At 42.3% G+C, this 17416-nt stretch overlaps 1 protein-coding gene across 2 annotated transcripts in view; it reads right to left on the minus strand.

Moving 5' to 3' along the window:
- Positions 1–714: 714 nt before the first annotated feature.
- The window catches only part of LOC130181083 (inositol polyphosphate-5-phosphatase A), a 138736-nt gene continuing 122034 nt past the window's right edge, over positions 715–17416 (minus strand). Inside the window, exons 12-16 of one of the 2 annotated variants that reach the window (XM_056394841.1) lie at positions 16029–16102; positions 6722–6833; positions 3938–4006; positions 2885–2921; positions 715–2518 (exon numbers count right to left, since the gene is read on the minus strand). In XM_056394841.1, the coding sequence (XP_056250816.1) occupies positions 2469–2518; positions 2885–2921; positions 3938–4006; positions 6722–6833; positions 16029–16102 (342 nt within the window). In that variant the 3' untranslated portion in view covers positions 715–2468. Of the gene's footprint in view, positions 2519–2833; positions 2922–3937; positions 4007–6721; positions 6834–16028; positions 16103–17416 lie in introns of both variants that reach the window. The other variant, XM_056394842.1, reaches the window with a different exon arrangement.

The following is a 17416-nucleotide window of genomic DNA, read 5'->3' on the forward strand; positions in this document are numbered from 1 at the left end:
AACTAAACAATCATGTACTTCCTGATGGTGATGTAGGCTTATTTTAACAGGACAGTAAATCACTGCTTGCTGTACTTCCCGATTATAAGTTTTTTCTTTACTTTTGTTACAACAAAATCATGCTTTATTTATTTTTCTCAGTTGCTAAGGGAATTCGACTGAACTATTGAGACCAATATTCAGGAAGGTTTAGTATAATTATATTAAACTGCACACTTAAATTAAAATAAGTTATAAATTAAGTTAGGATTTATGTGACTAATTTCTGGCCTCTGGCTTCAGTCTGTTGCAGCAAACTTTCCTCTATTTACTTCAGCCTGGATAGGCGCTGGAAGTGGCAGTATACTTTACTGAGCAAAATTATAATGTATACAAAACATCCTATGGGGATATTAGCCAATATGGGGCTTACAAAAGTAGACAGAAAATATTAAAATCCTATGTAATGTCAATACTACGCTATAATCCCATAGGAATATTATTTTTGTTTGAGGCCCGAAACTGTGACAGAGCAGCCCCCTGAAGGAAAACCAAGAGAGGAAAAGTGTAATTGTCATCCTTATTGATGAGGTCCATCACTCTATAACACTGCTGAAATAATCCACTAATAATGCACAGATGATGATGTGGGTGGCGAACTGAAGACCTTTTCATTAGGAGCTGTTATTGTGCAGCTAAGAGGTAAAAATGAGAGGTAATGAGGACAAACAGCCGTTGAGCTCTAATGGTTTTTATTGCTTGAGAACTGCATCACCTACAGTAGAGGCCAGGTCGTCCAAAAGGGGTAGAATAAAATCTCTATCTGCTTTTATAAGATGGAGTGAAGAAAAACTGCGGCTTATACTCCTACAGTATACTCACAATGACCAGCAGGAACAAAAACAAGCAGGGTTTTTTCTTTTTTTTTTAACTTTTTGCCTACAAACCAAATCACACAAGACAACATAAATTCTGCAGCAGGCACAAAATCATTTCTACTTGCGGTGATTTAGATGAAAAAAAAAAAAAAAAAAATCACGGAGGATCAATCTGACAGCTTCACACAGTCTGAAATCTGTAGTGTAGTAAATGAAATCGATAAAAAGAAACGCTGGCGTCTCCAATCGCCCCTGTAATGCTCAAATTATTTGCAGTGACGGCTGCTGAAGGCTACATACAAAACAAATAAAAAGCACGTCTTCCTGCTCTTTCCCCGCATTTAGAGTTTCTCTTTTTTTTTTACATGTCATAATCAACACCTTTACCATCTGACTTAAGTATTTTATAACTCTTACACACTTCATTTCTGTGTAGGATACTTGGCACCATAATGCAGTAACAAAAATAGACAAAAAAGTTTACATTTTAAGGATACCCAAGCCTATCTAAAATATCACATTCAGAACCATAATATTATAGAAATAAGTTAGAGTAAGAATAATAATGTGAGAGTGCTATATATGAAACATTATCTTATATACTTGCATGGTCTATGGCACTGCTTAAAACATTCTTGGATAGGCAATAAATCACTGAAGAGTTTTCTCTGTTTCTCCTCTTGTACTGACGACTCAAAGGTCACAGTTGCTGCGGGAAAACCCAAACAGTCGCTTCGTCTCCGCACTTCAGCATAAACATTTTGGTAAGAATTATAAATTATCTCTTTAAAAAGTACAGTATATAAAATGAGACTCAACTGATGTGTCAGGCATGGCAGTGTGTTGTGCACAAAACAACAACAACAACAACAACAACTCAAAAACAAAACAAAAAATATATATATATATATATAAATTGTTGAAATAAACTGAAAAGATTCTATCTATTCCAACAAAGGGACCACAACGTTTGGTCAGAAAAGAGAACGGCACTAAAACCATCAACAACTCTATGTTATACTGTCCAATGTACAAATAAATCTAACAATATAGATATACAACTTTTTTTGCATTGCACTTTTCTTTTTTTAAAACACCTTACATACTGTATGGAAAGTAGCTTCTATACATAGAGGCATACCTAAAAATGGCGAGTACGGTGTCTAAAAGTATGTAGTAGAACTGATTTCAATTAGAGTTTTGGCAACAAGGCTGTGGCATGGAAAAGAGTCGTCCGTCCTTCCTTTTCTTCTCTGGGGAATGGGGTTGCATGGCAACGGTGAGGTCAGCGATGTGTGTCTTGTCTGGAGCCGGGCCCTCGGGTGCTCGTCCACATCTCAACAAGTGTTTTATGGAGAGAAACTGGCTGGGTTTTCATATGAATGAGGTGTCAGGACAACTGCGACTGGTCAGCACTGCTGAAAAAAGTTTGTCTAGGTTCTTCAGTGTACGCTTGTGCAAAGTATGTGTGCAAGTGTATTAAGTGTGTGTGTGTGTGTGTGTGTGTGTGTGCGTGCGTGTGTGTGTATGTCTGTGTGTGTTTGTGTGTGTGTGTGTGTGTGTGTGTGTGTGTGTGTGTGTGTTGGTGTCCTGTTTGTTTCTCCGGTGTTCTCACAGAGGCGCTTCACGAAATATGTTCTCCCCCCTTTGGCAACACTTCCCTGCGGAGGAAAAAAAGGAGAAGTTTTATTCCTAAATATCAAGCAGACATTTCAATCAAAGAAAAATAAAATGCCCTGATGGCCACTCCTCTCTCTTCTATGTTAAAATATGAGATGCAGCTCTAGTTGTTCAGTAAATGTCTTAAAATGACTGGAGCATTTTAAGCAACTGTGCAACATTTTTCCACTGATGATGTTTTATTCTGAAATAAAACTCTTCAGAAAAATTTGTGCAAAGTAATGAAAAATCACGCAAATCAAAGCAAACAACAGCAACAATGGGAATAATTATAATAAAGAAAAATTAATATTTACCACGACATCACTGCACCACACAACACTTGTGCTTATTTGCATTAGGTTTACCTGCCCCCGCTGTTATTCGGAAGGACAGGAAGACAGGCTGGTGGGGGGACAGAGACAAACCACCGTTAGAGACAACGAGCTGAAGACTGTTAGCGCTCTGTGGGACAAGTGTTCACTCTTTCCCTCTCTGAGCACCTATGACACACAGGTTAAACTCACATATCAGGGCTGTGCGTTTTTGGGCCCGTGTGCTAACTACATCGGACATTTTTTAAACATAGCTAGCTGTGATTTTAGCAGCAGTGTGTGGTTTGGAAGTGAGGGCTGCTGCAGTATCTGTCAGTGTGCTCGGGTCATCTCACACACACACACCACTGTCTATATCACACTAAGTAATGATGAAAGACCTGAGTTAAGGCGCCTCTCTTTTAGTGTAGCCTTCTGTCTGACACGGCAGCGACTGAGGAAACAGTGTTAAACACTTTCTATACAGTCAAAAAGAAAAAACACTCCCCTCAGCAGCAATGACCCCTCTCTTACTTTTTAAAGCTTCTTCCTGAAAATACAAACAGCTTTAAGTTAAGAGTCGACTGTTTAGCATTTTTAGGGCAGATAGAGACATTTTTGGAATAAAGCTGCTGGTGGGTGAAATTTTGTCACTTTAGATTGAAAATATTTGTAACTTCACTTATGACATCTTTCTTTAAATCTTGATCAGACAGATGGTTCATGCTTCAAAATGTTCTTCGGTCCATCTCTTAAAACATCTTAAACTGCATTTACATTATCGAAAACTAAAACTTTACACTTAAGGGGAATAAGCACTAACAATAATGAGATATCTATTAATAAATATTGCAATAAAATCAGTGCAGGTGAGCCTCAGTACAGTATAACTAAACCATGTCCTCTAATCTTTAATAACATTATCAGTCTCATGTAGTTGCAATATGTTAACATCCAGATGTACAGTACAAATAGTTGATTCTCCAAATGAGATGCAGATGTGTTGGGAGTAGTCTGCCCTCTTCAGATTCACAGAATCACACTTTATTCACAACAGCACGACACAATTACACAAAGTGAAGATGTGGGCAGAGCCCCCGGTGTTACCTTGTGGTCCCCCATGCAGACATTGGGCCCAATGTTATCATAGACTATAGACTTCTCTTCATTTTCAGGCTGCAGAGACACAAAACCAAAACGTTTGTGATGTAAAGGTGATGAACAGTAGTTGTATTCATGATGTGATGGGGCCGCTCCACACTGCTGCTGTTACACAGTAAATACACACAGGATGCAGAGTCAGCAGCACTGTGTTTGTGTTTACACAGTGCAGTCATTACAGGCTTTTATCATGTTTTATGACACATTCATGGATGAGCAATCAATGTACTGGCTTCATTAAACACAATTAGCAGGATTATGTTGTACCTTTCAAAATAAAAGTCACCTGGAGGCGCTAAATAAATCCAAGGTTCAAAAATGTATTTCAGGGCCATTGTTGAAGTGAAATGACACAAAGCACAGCTTATTGAGCTGTCAGTGAGATTGTTATTATGTCACCAGTGCAATCGGGATTTCTGGTTAATATTCATTCTCTGACTCTGAACTAAGTATATATAGTGAGGGGAACACATTTAAAATGAACACCAACTGTACCTGTTAAGTAGTGAAAGCTTTCTTAAATACATACACACGTATTACATCAAAAACATATTTTTATCCCTTATATTTGCAAGATTTTATGATGCTAGATTCGTTTATTTAAGAGAAACCCAGGAAACAACACAAATATCATAAATCTGTTTTGTTGAATTCCTTCAAATTAAAGCACAGCATTTGATTTATGAAAAACACAAACAAAATTATCCACTGAACTGAATGCACCTTCAGAAACTCTGCACAGTTTTAACTTTGAAACTTGTGCAGTGAAGAGAAATGAAAAGCAGGAGTGATTTACAAAGTGGACATTTGCCTCTGGACCAGATTCACTCCTTGTGTAATCTAAGAGCCCATCTGAGAGAATCGTGTTTCAATATCACTTTCTGCTCACAAAGAAGCTGTTACCCACTCACACATGAATCTGCAGACTGGAGAATAAATCACACTTGTCTGGTTGAACTAAAGACTTTTTAAACAGCCGCCCCAACCCCCGCGCGCGCACGCACACACACACACACACACACACACACACACACACTCACAGAGGGAGAGAGGGAGAGAGAGAGAGACAGAGAGAGAGAGGGAGAGAGAGAGGGACTGCTGAGTGCTACCAGTTGTGTCTCGGTGAGCTGCGCTGGCGCTTCAGACGGAAAAAGACAGAGAGCCTGAGAATGAACCATAAAGCGAAATCCAAATTAACTTCAGACCAATCCTGCGGTGGAGCGGGGTCAGCACGCGGTGTGCCTCCACCTCACTACCTTTGCTAGCGGGCCACGCACTGCCACCTCTCTATTTGTCTGGCAGCCGGTCTCCGAGCTGCTGCCTCCCACAGCCCGAGATACATTCATCAAACACAGACTTGATAATTTACAAAGGCAGCATAAAATTGTGGATTTTCGGGCTGCATAATCTTTAGACAGATAAACAAATTACCCGGGGCCCTCCAGCAGAGAGGGAGCGCTCGCTCGGCTAAACATTCATTACCGGCGCTCCCGGAGCTGGTGCCGCGCCGCACGGCCAGCGGGCAACCTTTGGCGTGTTAGGGCTCGGCAAGCAGAAAATAACATGATGGCGAGTTAACCGACCGTGCCATGATAGATGACGCCACACGCTGGGCTGTTTACGGGCCCATGTCTCAACAATCTGTAATGCTCAGAGCCGGAGAGCGTGTGCTCAGTGAATCATCAGCCAATCTGCGACCACACTAACTGTTCCACTCTGTCCCTGCATTACAAGCAATTAGCCGGTGCTTGAGGGGAAGAAAAGCAAACAACAACCCAGCTGTGTATGTGTGTGTGTATCACTTTTGTCATAATTCTGACAAATTAAATGGGTGAAACGAACTGTTATCATTTTAAAATGCTCTAAAGCTTACTGTAACACAGTGGTCAGAGTTATTGTTCTGGTCCTTGAGATGCTTCAGTCAGAAAAGAAGAAAGATCAGGAAGGAATTTCTCATTTGTGGCAGACAAAAGAAAGCCAAACTTCCTGAGCAGCCCCCTGCTGCGGAGTGCTACTGTACAATACACTTTCACACACATTAACAGATGAAAGCCTGCAAACACTCAGGGCTCAAAGTTGAGCTTACTGACTAAGAACCCAGTGTTAGGGATCTAAAACACTAACAAACTGATTTCTGGTTGTCATGGCAGCCTGATTTCAAAATCAAGAGGTGAGATCTCATGAAAAAAAAAAATATGGGAAAACTTTGCATCTCTGGATCTCTAATCCAACAAACAAAGTAGTGAGTCAGTCAAAAGAGTGAACAGACTACAGCACAGGCTGCAGGAGGAGGAGGTGGGAGGAAGGGGGAGAGGTGGCAGATTGGCTGGAGTTTACGGTGCTGACATGGATTTGAAGCCGAGCGTCGGTCCGGCAGGGTTCGAATCTCTGAGGAAGGAGACAGATCTGTGGTTTTATGAAGAAGATGGGGCCCACCGGAACTCTATAAGTGCAGGGATATAGATACTGTCTGGGTGGACCCATGGCTTAGCGCTCCAAATTAATATGCACAGACACTTCATCCTTCCATCTGTGAAGCACAGAGGAGGGGAGGGTAATGTGGATCAAGGATGATGGAGTTGTAGAAATCATGAGTGAGCCGTTAATAAAGACCCAGTGTTTTAGTTGCGGGAGGAGCGGTGACGTTTAGGTCAAAACATGAAAGAATCTGACTTTTAAAAACAACCAAAAATCCCTGAACAAAACCAACAGTAGCAGGTTGAGGCTCACCTTTAAGACCAGGTCTCTGGCAGAGGAAGACATGAGGATTCGGTCACACCAGGCAGGGCATCTGGTGTTCATGTACTGCTTCCCCTGATTGCTGTCTTCACTATACGGATAGCTGGAAAGACACAAGCAAAACACAATCAATTAATACAAAAATATAAACTCACGTCAAATATTTACAATCATTTATAAACATTTAAATAGTATCCAGGTAATAAGGAACTTTATATTCCAGTACAGTACTGCAAAGAGAACAAGACACTAAAGGAAAGCCAATAAGGAAAGCAATAAATATGATGCATGTGAATCAACAGGGCTGCAGAAGAGTAATAAATATGAGACGTCACGTCATCCGCCTTATCTCAGAGACAGAGATCAAAATGTTTTCCTGAGAAAACAGGAGGTCCATTAGTATGACCAATCATCTGAGTAATCTCCTGAATCAACACACATGGATGGCTCAATCAAAGCAATCTTTCTCTGCCAACTGTACAGGTTGTGAGTGTGTGTTTGTGAGAGAGAGAGAGAAAGAGAGAGGGAAAATAAAAAAAGACAGAATGAGAGCGATTTAAGCGGAGTGGGCCAGAGGGAGATTCAGTTGCCCATATGTATAGCTACATCCCTACACGGTCATCAAAAACAGATTAGGTGCCGCGGCAAATGGCCAAGAGAGATTGTGTCTTGGAACAGCAGGGAACAATTGCATGATTTAAGCAGCGGCAGGGCTGCAGTCGGGCGGGGAGCCATTGAGCTGATACAGATTTACATTGTTGAGAATTCAATTTGCCCCTTCGGCTCATCAAAGTGCTTCAGATTTACACGCCACCAATCCAATTTGTTTGTCGGCGCTCATCAGGATGTAAGAGCGGGCTTACATACTGTAATACCAATCCAATTTGCTCCTTCAGTGCCACGCGTGCTAACTGTAGCATAACACAAAGTGCATCTTCACTGAGGACGGTGATATCCTAATGATAAAATAAACACATAAACTGGGCCTTCGATTCATCACACGCACCAGGCTCTGAGAGCTTAATTGGACTTTGTGCTAAGGCAGAATATGTTTAATAAGCATTTGGTTGTGGTTGCTTTATATGTATGTGTGTGCATTCGAATTACTATGTGCCTGGTTTTACTGCTTCTGCTGCTGCAACCAGTACTGATACTACTACTAGTAGTTCTCATACGAGTTTCTTCTTACAAGTCCAGAAGATAATGTCATCCAAAAATCTTGACTAATGGGGCAGTTAGCATTGGGTTGTAGAAGTATCTATGAGTGTTCAGTGCTCAGTGTAACAGCTCAACACAACAATGCTGCATGATTCATCTGAGCAGGAGATTTAGAACCAGGGAGTCATCAGAGTGATTACAAAATTTCATGCTAATCATCTAATAGTTGCTGAGATTCTTCAGTCTGGACCAATCATCTGACAGACCAGTATTACCAATCTCACAGCCATGCTGCTAGAATGCCTAAAAATTACAAAGCACACCATTAAGGTTTTATGATATTATAGGTCTCTTGACTGTCATGGATCCAAAGACGAACTCACATTGTCAGTCGTTTTATTAGAAATCCAATGGATTTCAAAGTGCTAAATTTAAATTATTTTTGTATGTATTTTTGTTCTATATTAAGGTGCTTTTTTAACATATAACATATGTCCAGGGACAAGAGATGAAAGTTACCCCTCTTAGACCAACTCTTGCTGGTTCTCTTTTTCTATTGATCAATAAGCATTAATGTCTGATAAACTAACAGAATAAAGTAAATATTCATTATGAACACAAACTAAATAGATTTTATTGGGATTGGTCATCATAAACCTGGCTAGTTTTTTGCTTTTTTTTTTGTGGAAAGTGTCGAGTGTATCACTGTGCAAAGAATCACTGTATCATTTCAGTACAGGTCCTAAAAAGATACAGTGATACTGTTCTGCACCACAATGAAATCATTCAGATCACATACACTCACAGAAACAGATATATGTGCTGACACTGTGACCATTTTTATGAATAATGAACATGTATTTTGTGAGAGTATGTTTTCAGCAGGCTATGTGTATGGGGTTAAGGCTAGGGCATGAAGGAGCCTCATCAGCACACCACACACACACACACACACACACACACACACACACACACACACACACACACACACACACACACACACACACACACACACACACACACACACACACACACACACACACACACACACACACACACACACACACACACACACAGCCCCCCACCAGGTGTACAAATAGACCTGCAGAGAGCTACTTAGAGAAGTTCCCTGCCTCCAATTAGCATTAATAGCACTTAAACCATGGGGGAAATGCATGGGGTTTTGGTATGCTAATCAAAGTGATCCTGGGATAAAAGACAGCATGAAGAATAGGATGAGTGACACAGAGATAGACAGGGAGGCAGAAGAGAGGGGATAAAGATGGATCAGACAGAAAGAGGCAAAGTGAGGGTGAAAAAGAGCAAAGTCTTCAAAGGGCTTGTGGAGCTGCTCTACTTCAGGGTGGCCTGTATGCTTCCTGAGGGACTGTCCTTAAACAGCCTGTGAACCATCCTCCAATCAGGGACCCTGTTATAGCTTTATTGACTAACAAGCTGGGGTCATTTTGGTGTTAAAGAGATTGAGAGAAAATCAAGTTTTCCCCCTCACCTCCTTCAAACAATGAACTCCCGCCTGATAGCTAACTTCCTCAAGCACTTCAGCAACAAAACTCTGCTATCGTTCAGTCATTTTTGATGACAACTGGCCATTGTTAAAGCTGATTAAAAATACTCAACGTGGCCATTAAAGGGCCATTCTGTGTCCCTGTGTGTGCAGGTATAGGTTGTTCCCCTGTCTGTTTTACCGCACCCTCCGTTGGCTCCAATAGAGATAACAAGTCTTAATGCAACAGCAAACAGTTGAATGGCGCGCCGGGGCCAAAATGATTAATGTGTCCGATTAGAGGGCTCACAAACTTATCGGGGAAGGTAAACGGTCCGAGAGGGTGTGTGGGCTGGAGGCCGTCAGCTCATATCAGACCGTTATTGCCCACAGCAAGACTAATTACACTAATTAATGGGCCAAGCTGATAACTCCAACAATTGTGTATCTGTGAAGGAGGGGGAGCTGCACTTCAAGGTATCCACACATACACACGCACATAGTATGCGTACAAAGTGAACATGCAAACAGCCACATACCCTGCTTCCTGAGGGGTGTAAAATAAAAGGAAGTGAACACAAATGATCACAAAATGCAGCGTTTAGTTGGTTCAAGCTAAGGAACAGGTGTGCCTGTGAGAATAGAGGGTCTATTTGTCTGGAAGATAGAATAATTTAGTGACAGTCACACAATCACTGGTACAATGGCTGACATATTACCACTTTGTCCTGACTGGGATGTTTTTGAACCAAATGTGTTCTGTTACAGATTCAGTTCTGTTGAAGGTTTCTTGCAAGCAATTGTGAATTACATGTACATTTCACTCCCTGTACTTCATTCATGCACCAGAGCTGAGATTTTTGAATTTTTTACTAAAAGTTCTCTAAATCTATGAAATTCATATACAGTATAAATAAAATACAAATGTGTATTTTTCGTCAACCTAAAAATCTATCAATATTTAGTAATTAAACAAGTCCTACTAATGATGCAATGTAATAATGAAACTAATTCTAAGCTGGTTTTGAGTGTGATTTGTTCAAATTGTTCACATGCACAAAGGAAATGGAGAGGCTGCTCACAACTGAAGGTTTTTACAATACATTATGAGCCTATATGCTACAAAAGTGTAGAAGTTACAAGAGAAAAGTTTCTGACTCTCATCAGTATTAATCATGACATTGACAGAGCTGCTGGTCTGATAACGGAAATATTTGTGTCACATGTCTTTGTCTTGTTCACTAGTGTTTACAGTCTTTTACAGCCTCTTGTGTGAAGTTGATGCTGTGTTCCTGCTTGTTCCTCCATTCTCTTGTGTTGCTGACCACATCTCAGATGATACATGTGTGTACAGTCGCATATCGAGAGCCTCCAGCACCCATCGAGAGCTCATTCATTCATGCTTGGTTTGGGGTTTAATGTTTGACTTGGCCGCTGACACATTACTCAACTGTGTTCCGGCCGGTGTCAGCTTGTTTATCTTGCAACAGTAAAAACTGGTGAGGTGAGCACAGGCCCTACCTATAGTGTGTCACCCAGCCTCACCCAGCCGACGGAAAGGCTGTTGTGACGTATGTTGCTGTGCTATACAAGCTACTGCATCTGCACACACTTTATTTGAATAACATTAAAACATTAAAACAACAAACAATAAAAAGATATAATAAAATGTGTTTTAAGATTTTGCTGGTGGGCCAGACTACCAACCTGCATCACTCAGGGCTGGAAGGGATTGCTCCAGACCGGACTTTCCTGTCCCACATCCTCCTATCTCCTACATCAAAAGCTATTACTGTGTTCTACATAATGACAAATAAGTGACAGGCCAAACAGTGGGCTATTCACTTGCTCAGTATTTAATGAGGGCAACATAAACTTGGAAACACAAGCAGGGCTTGAAGCTACAGATAAGAGTCATAGGATCAGTGACATGAGGTCAAGGGTGCATCATGGGACGTCGGAGGGGCCAGTGGTGGGCTGGCATTGGCTAAAAAGTCAGAAACTGTGGGTTTCAAACGACTCGCTGCCTCTACAGCTATGTTTGTTTGCCGTTGTCAGGGGAGGCTTGGCAAAACACACACACAGACACACACACATACACAGATTCAAAAAGATCAGCCAAATGCTATCAATAAAGCTGAATGTTTGCTTCAGTTTGTAGAGCTGGGAGGCTCGCAGGCACAACATTGGCATAGTGCAGTACAAACAGAGTGAAATGCCATCAATAGCTCATGGCTCGCAGCCTGCTGGGGTTCAGCTATGACATGTTCTGCCTTTAGCTGCTCTAAATGAAGACAAGAAGACACAGATGGCATCCATTCCATTCTCTCCATGTGAGATAGTTTTAACAAAGCCTCCCTCTCACTGGCATGATCTCAGACAAGAGGCAATGACACACGACAGCGGACAATCTTCAGCTATTATCACCACAATGGGCCCTCATCATTTTCACAGGCTCTCTAGTAGTTAGAATGATGGATGCGCTGATGGTTGTAAAACAATGTTTCTGTTCAGCAGATCGGCCTGTAGCGCTGGATCCTGTGGCCGCAGCGAGCCAATGCCAGCCACACGCTTACAGTGGCTCAGGCACGGCGCTATAACCAAACACTGTGGTTAAACTACATCTGTGAGGCTCCTTAAACGGAGTCACGCTGCTCTGCCCCACTATAGCATGACTGTTCACAGTGCAGAGAACAAGAAGCCTCCTTCATATAGGATGCAAACAACAGGGCTATAGGACTAATGTATTCACAGTGAAATGCACATGGAGAGGGGGTGACATCACTCGTACAGGGCTTCAGAGTTCAGGGGTGTTGTGTGAAGAGTGTTGTTCACAGAACACAGCAGAGCCATCTGTGTGAGCACTTCCTATGAGCTCTGAAAGAGCCTTGAGGAATTCTCCACTGCTCTGAAAATTCACTCATATGCACTTATTAGCAGTTACTGGGCAGCTGGCAGGTAGCCATTTGTGCCACTTAACCAAAATCTTCTCTCACCTGAGGGGTAAAGTCCTCCCCCTTCCTCTTTCATGAACCTGTGAATGTTGTAGAGTTTCCCAGCAGACAAGTCACTTACTGGCTTGTCCTCATAGACCTGCAGCTCAGGAAAATGTAAGCTAATGTGCCAAGGATGGTCCCAGGGTGCTTCTGTTTATGTTTCTGCCTCCTCCCTGGCCTCACCTCCTGACCTCTGGGCCTTACTCTAGTCCCCTGCTTCTCTCCAAGTCTAGACTTGACAAACACAGACACTTGGGGACTGGAGCCATCCTGTTAGGTCTGACACCTTCCCATCGTTCTATATGTGCTTAAAGAGAGGTTCGTCTAAGTAATGGAATAAATAGAAGCCAGAGAGATACGAATATTTGCACTTTGCTAGCAAATTCCCAAAATTAATATTTTGTAGGTTGTTGGCAGAACAAACGTTTAAAATTTACAGGACAGGTCAACTCCTCTATAAATGTCCATGTATCCATGTAGCCACAAGAGTCTACATAGGGTATATCTGGCTAAGAAACTCTTATTTCCATGTTAAGTTGCACTTCCAAAGATCCACATCTACACATCTGTGAACATGCAGAAACAGCAACCTGTACTGCCTCTAGTGACACAAGCTGTATCTCACTAGTACCCACATCTTGGCTCCTCTCCTCCTCCTTCACAAACACAGACATGGGACAGAGGCCATCTTTTACTCTCCTCCTCCTTCTTTCTCTACTCACAGCTTTTTCCTCCTACAAACGCTGCACACCTTCCACACCATCTCCCTGCCCTGAAATCACTCATGATTTGTCCATTGATGGAGTTGTACCGCTACTCTGATGTCACTCAAAATCTCCCTCAAAGCCCATTCCCAGTAACCACGTTACAGGCAGAATACATTCTTCCACTGCTCCCTCATTGTCCACTGCATTTCCTCCTGAAGCCGGGGTCCCGATTCAATTTTTGCATCGATCTTGTGCAAAAAAAAGGGCAAAGAAATCAGATCAGAGGAGTACTAAAAGCTTTCCCCTAAATCAATCAAAATACATGAATAAGTTACTGGTGCCTTAGTATGTTTTAGGGGATATTACCTTTGTTATGCCATTTCAAATATGAAATCAAAAGTACCATAATGTATAGTAAAACTTACCATTATTTTCAGTCAGTGCTGTAGCCTATGCAAAGATAATGACATAATGGCTGGTTGGAGTCTCATACATTACGCCTGATGGAGAAACTGTGTCTAAATAAATGATTGGTTTCTGATTAATAGACTTATCCATTCTCTCCCAGAACACTAGCCTTGAAAACTCTTAACCCAACATGGGCTCCCGTGTATGACTGTATATGTGCGTATAAGTCATACCGCAGCCAATCAGAGCGCAGCAGCCGACTGGCTCCAGGTCCAACTGTGACAAGGCCTGGGCAAATTCCTCACCCCAGTGCCCAAGTGCTTAGACTTGTCATGGCCAACTTTGACAGACGCCTTCTTGAAAGTAAAGAGATATGCATTTTACAGCTTGGAGCCTCTGCAGCAACGCCGAGGGAAGAATTCATGTGGCTATGTACAGGGACAGAGATGTATGTCTGCCAGAAGTGGATGTGCATTCCACAAAAATGAAATGAGCTGCTGGCCAGGGATGCTTCAGCTGTAGTTACCTGGTAAAAAATAGAAAGCTGCAGACACAATATTTTCTGGATTGTGTCTGCTGCTACATCCACCGTTATCCACCTTCGTCCACCCTTGACAGCATGTCTCATTTTGTGACAACTTCTTACTCTGCGCTGGACAACAGACGAAATTAACTTGCAGATTAAATGTTTGTGACGACTATTGATTTATAGATTTGAACAAAAGTGAGCCGTGTGCGTACATGAGTGTGTGTGTCAGCGAGGGTGTGTTCAGATGGCCTGCATTAAAAAGAGTGATAACCTCACAGATGGCGAGGGGCCGGTCCGGCGCAGGCTATGAGATGGAGAACAATCCTTGAGGCTTGATTGCTCAAGGAGCACAAGGCAGGCCTGACAGGGGGAGGGGTACTAGTATATGTATGTATGTGTGTGTAGGGTGTGTGTATGTGAGTGGGAGGAGGGGGTTGTTTAAGTTTAACTAGGCCACTGCTTCCCATTACAAGGCAGACAATGTGGTATGACGCACACACAGAGTAGATCAAATCAAATTTCATATGCTGCTCCCGGGTTTCATCTATTTGATTCATCATCACCTCAAGTATGTGGAAATCATTTGTATTCTTCCACAGCCGCACATTCATTCCTCCCTGTGGAGAGATGATTCAGTATTATATGGATAGGTGCAAAAGTCAGCCAGTGTAAAAGGACAATAAATCCACCTGTCACTTATGCAAAGTGATGTAAATGGGGTCCCTGATTAAGACACAGAGTCATTTAAAAAACAGGGACTGGCAGAACCTTGACACACACACTCACACACTCTGTCTCCAGCTCTCACACTTGGTGCTTCACATGTAAGCACACACACACAGTCTGAAACCGGCACACACACACGCTTTGATAGCTCTGTGCATTTCAAGCCATCTCTCAGACACACACTCACTCACTCACTCACACTCAGACACTCAGACACACACACACACACACACACACACACACACTCACTCACTCAGACACACACACACAAACACACACACACACACACACACACACACACACACACACACACACACACACACACACACACACACACACACACTAAAATCCCCCGCCGCCCTGCGCCTGCCACTAGAGCAGTTTATCAAGTAATTATTGTTTGATTACAGCGTTTCATTATCTGCACTGATTGAGTCACAACCAACGGCAAAGGTCAAGCACCATTAACGCGCTGCTCCCGAAACATATTTCCGCGCCGGCCGCATGTTTGCCCTCCCTCTCCTCTGAAAGGGCTAATTGCAAATGCATTTGTTTGAGGAAGAGGAGAGGAGACCACCCGCTCCAATCTCCCCTAAGTCCCACTGAGGCAGAATACCAATGCAGCCCAAAGCCAACGCACAGTGACAAACACAACACACATATACGCAGATACACATGGGAGCAGTTTAGGACCATATCCAATCATACTTAACAACTGATAGCCATCAAACACACATCCAGCAGCTTTCAGAAAACCATTCTGGACAATAAGGGGGTGATTGACTTCTTCTGGTTTTACATATTAATAATGACTCCTTATGGCCAAGATCTGGTAAGAAAAATCACTGAATTTACCAACATGTGATGGTTCTCTGTGTGTTCAAGCTCAGGGTTTATTCTATTTATGTCATTTCATTGTCATTTTGTCACTGTCCAGTGAAAACCATGTATCTTCAAGTTTACTGAAACTCAAATTCGAATGATTGATTTCAGATAAACTGAAGGATTAAGTATGTTTTTATGATTTAAGAAAATAATTTCTGGCTAAATAAACTATAAAAAACCTCTATGAATTCTTGAAAACCAAATTTCATAGCATTCCATTTAACAGTAGTTGGAATATTTCAGGCAGGAGCAAGTGGTGGAAAGACAGACCAACAAACATATCATTACAGGACATCTGAGACTAGTGTAGGGTTGAAGAAGTTTGTAGTGTGAATGTGAAGGTGTTGTATGAAAACGTTGTGTGTGATGTAACATGGCTCCATACCTGGGTGGGAAAGAGATCTCCAGTTCATGCAGCCGATCCTTGAACATGGACAGCTCTTTGTCAAACTCTAAAAGCTGTGGGAAGAAAAGAGAGAATGGGAGCAAGGTTTAAATGATTAGTTTTTTTTTTTTTTTTACATTTTTGATCAAAGGAAAGTCACCACAGCCTGAATGCTCTTTTTCAGCTCTGCTTTACATTGATTCATTCACACATTCCTCTCTACAAGTTGGTTTTCCACTGCAGACCTCTGAGCAGTTGTAAGTCCTGCTGAATAGTTTTTGTGATTATGAATTTACAGTTACAATTTCAAAGACAATTTCAAGCCTTTTCTGACTCAGACAGTTTCTTTTTTTTAAAGTATATTTTTTTGGGCTTTTGTGCCTTTATTGGACAGGATAGTGGAGAGAGACAGGAAATGGGGAGGCAGCGAGAGGGGGAATGACATGCAGTAAAGGCCGTCCGATGCGGGACTCGAACCGGGGCCAACTGCAGCGAGGACTGTGACTCAGACAGTTTCATTTGAAGTCTCATCTCAACTCAAACCAGACATCAGCACTCCTCTATCACCAGGCTTCAGTCTGAATAAGATGTGGGTAAGAATAAGCCGCAATCAGAATCAGCAACTGCCCAGTTGTGTGTGTGTTCCTACCCCTGTTCTACTGGGGGTCTATCTCTCCACCCTAACAGTGCATCCACACACTCTTCATCAATCATGTCTCCTCACCCAGCTGTACTCTTGCACCAGAGTGTACACACACACTTCCCCCAATTTCCCCCCTTTCACAAAACCCATAAATCATTAGTGAAAAGTGCAATTAGCGGCTTCTTGTACACATTAATTATCTTGGAGATGAACAGGTAGCTCGGGCACCTGCATGACTGCCTCCCTGAGAGACTGACAGCGACGTTTCCCAGCAACCCCGGAGGACCGTGTGGTAGCCCCACCCTTTCCTTTCACACAGGAAGGCATCAGGATGGAGCCGAGACATGTTCGTTTAGTGGTAAATTGGGCTATTGTACATGTTTCAGACACCAGGCTACAATTATGTCCTGATGAAGACCTCATCCTAGACGGTACGAGTCTGACAGCGGTTGTAAGGCAGCTTGACATTAATGACATTACATTGGTGTATTACATGGAGCAAGATGTTGACGGATACATGATGAAATATCAACGTGGTGCACATGGGTAATATTTGGAAGGACGTCCTCACATAGTGAAGACGTGGGAGGAGGGAGGGGTGTCATATGAGTATTATTACATCCGCAGAAGGTAACTACAGTCTTCCATCTACACTGACATATTTATGTTGTGCATGTGTGACCATCTAAACATAGTTTGTCTTCACATGACTGTTGAGTACACGTGTAAATAAGCCAAAGTCGAG

This window comes from Seriola aureovittata, chromosome 14, assembly GCF_021018895.1.
Source record: "Seriola aureovittata isolate HTS-2021-v1 ecotype China chromosome 14, ASM2101889v1, whole genome shotgun sequence".
Lineage (NCBI taxonomy): Eukaryota > Metazoa > Chordata > Actinopteri > Carangiformes > Carangidae > Seriola > Seriola aureovittata.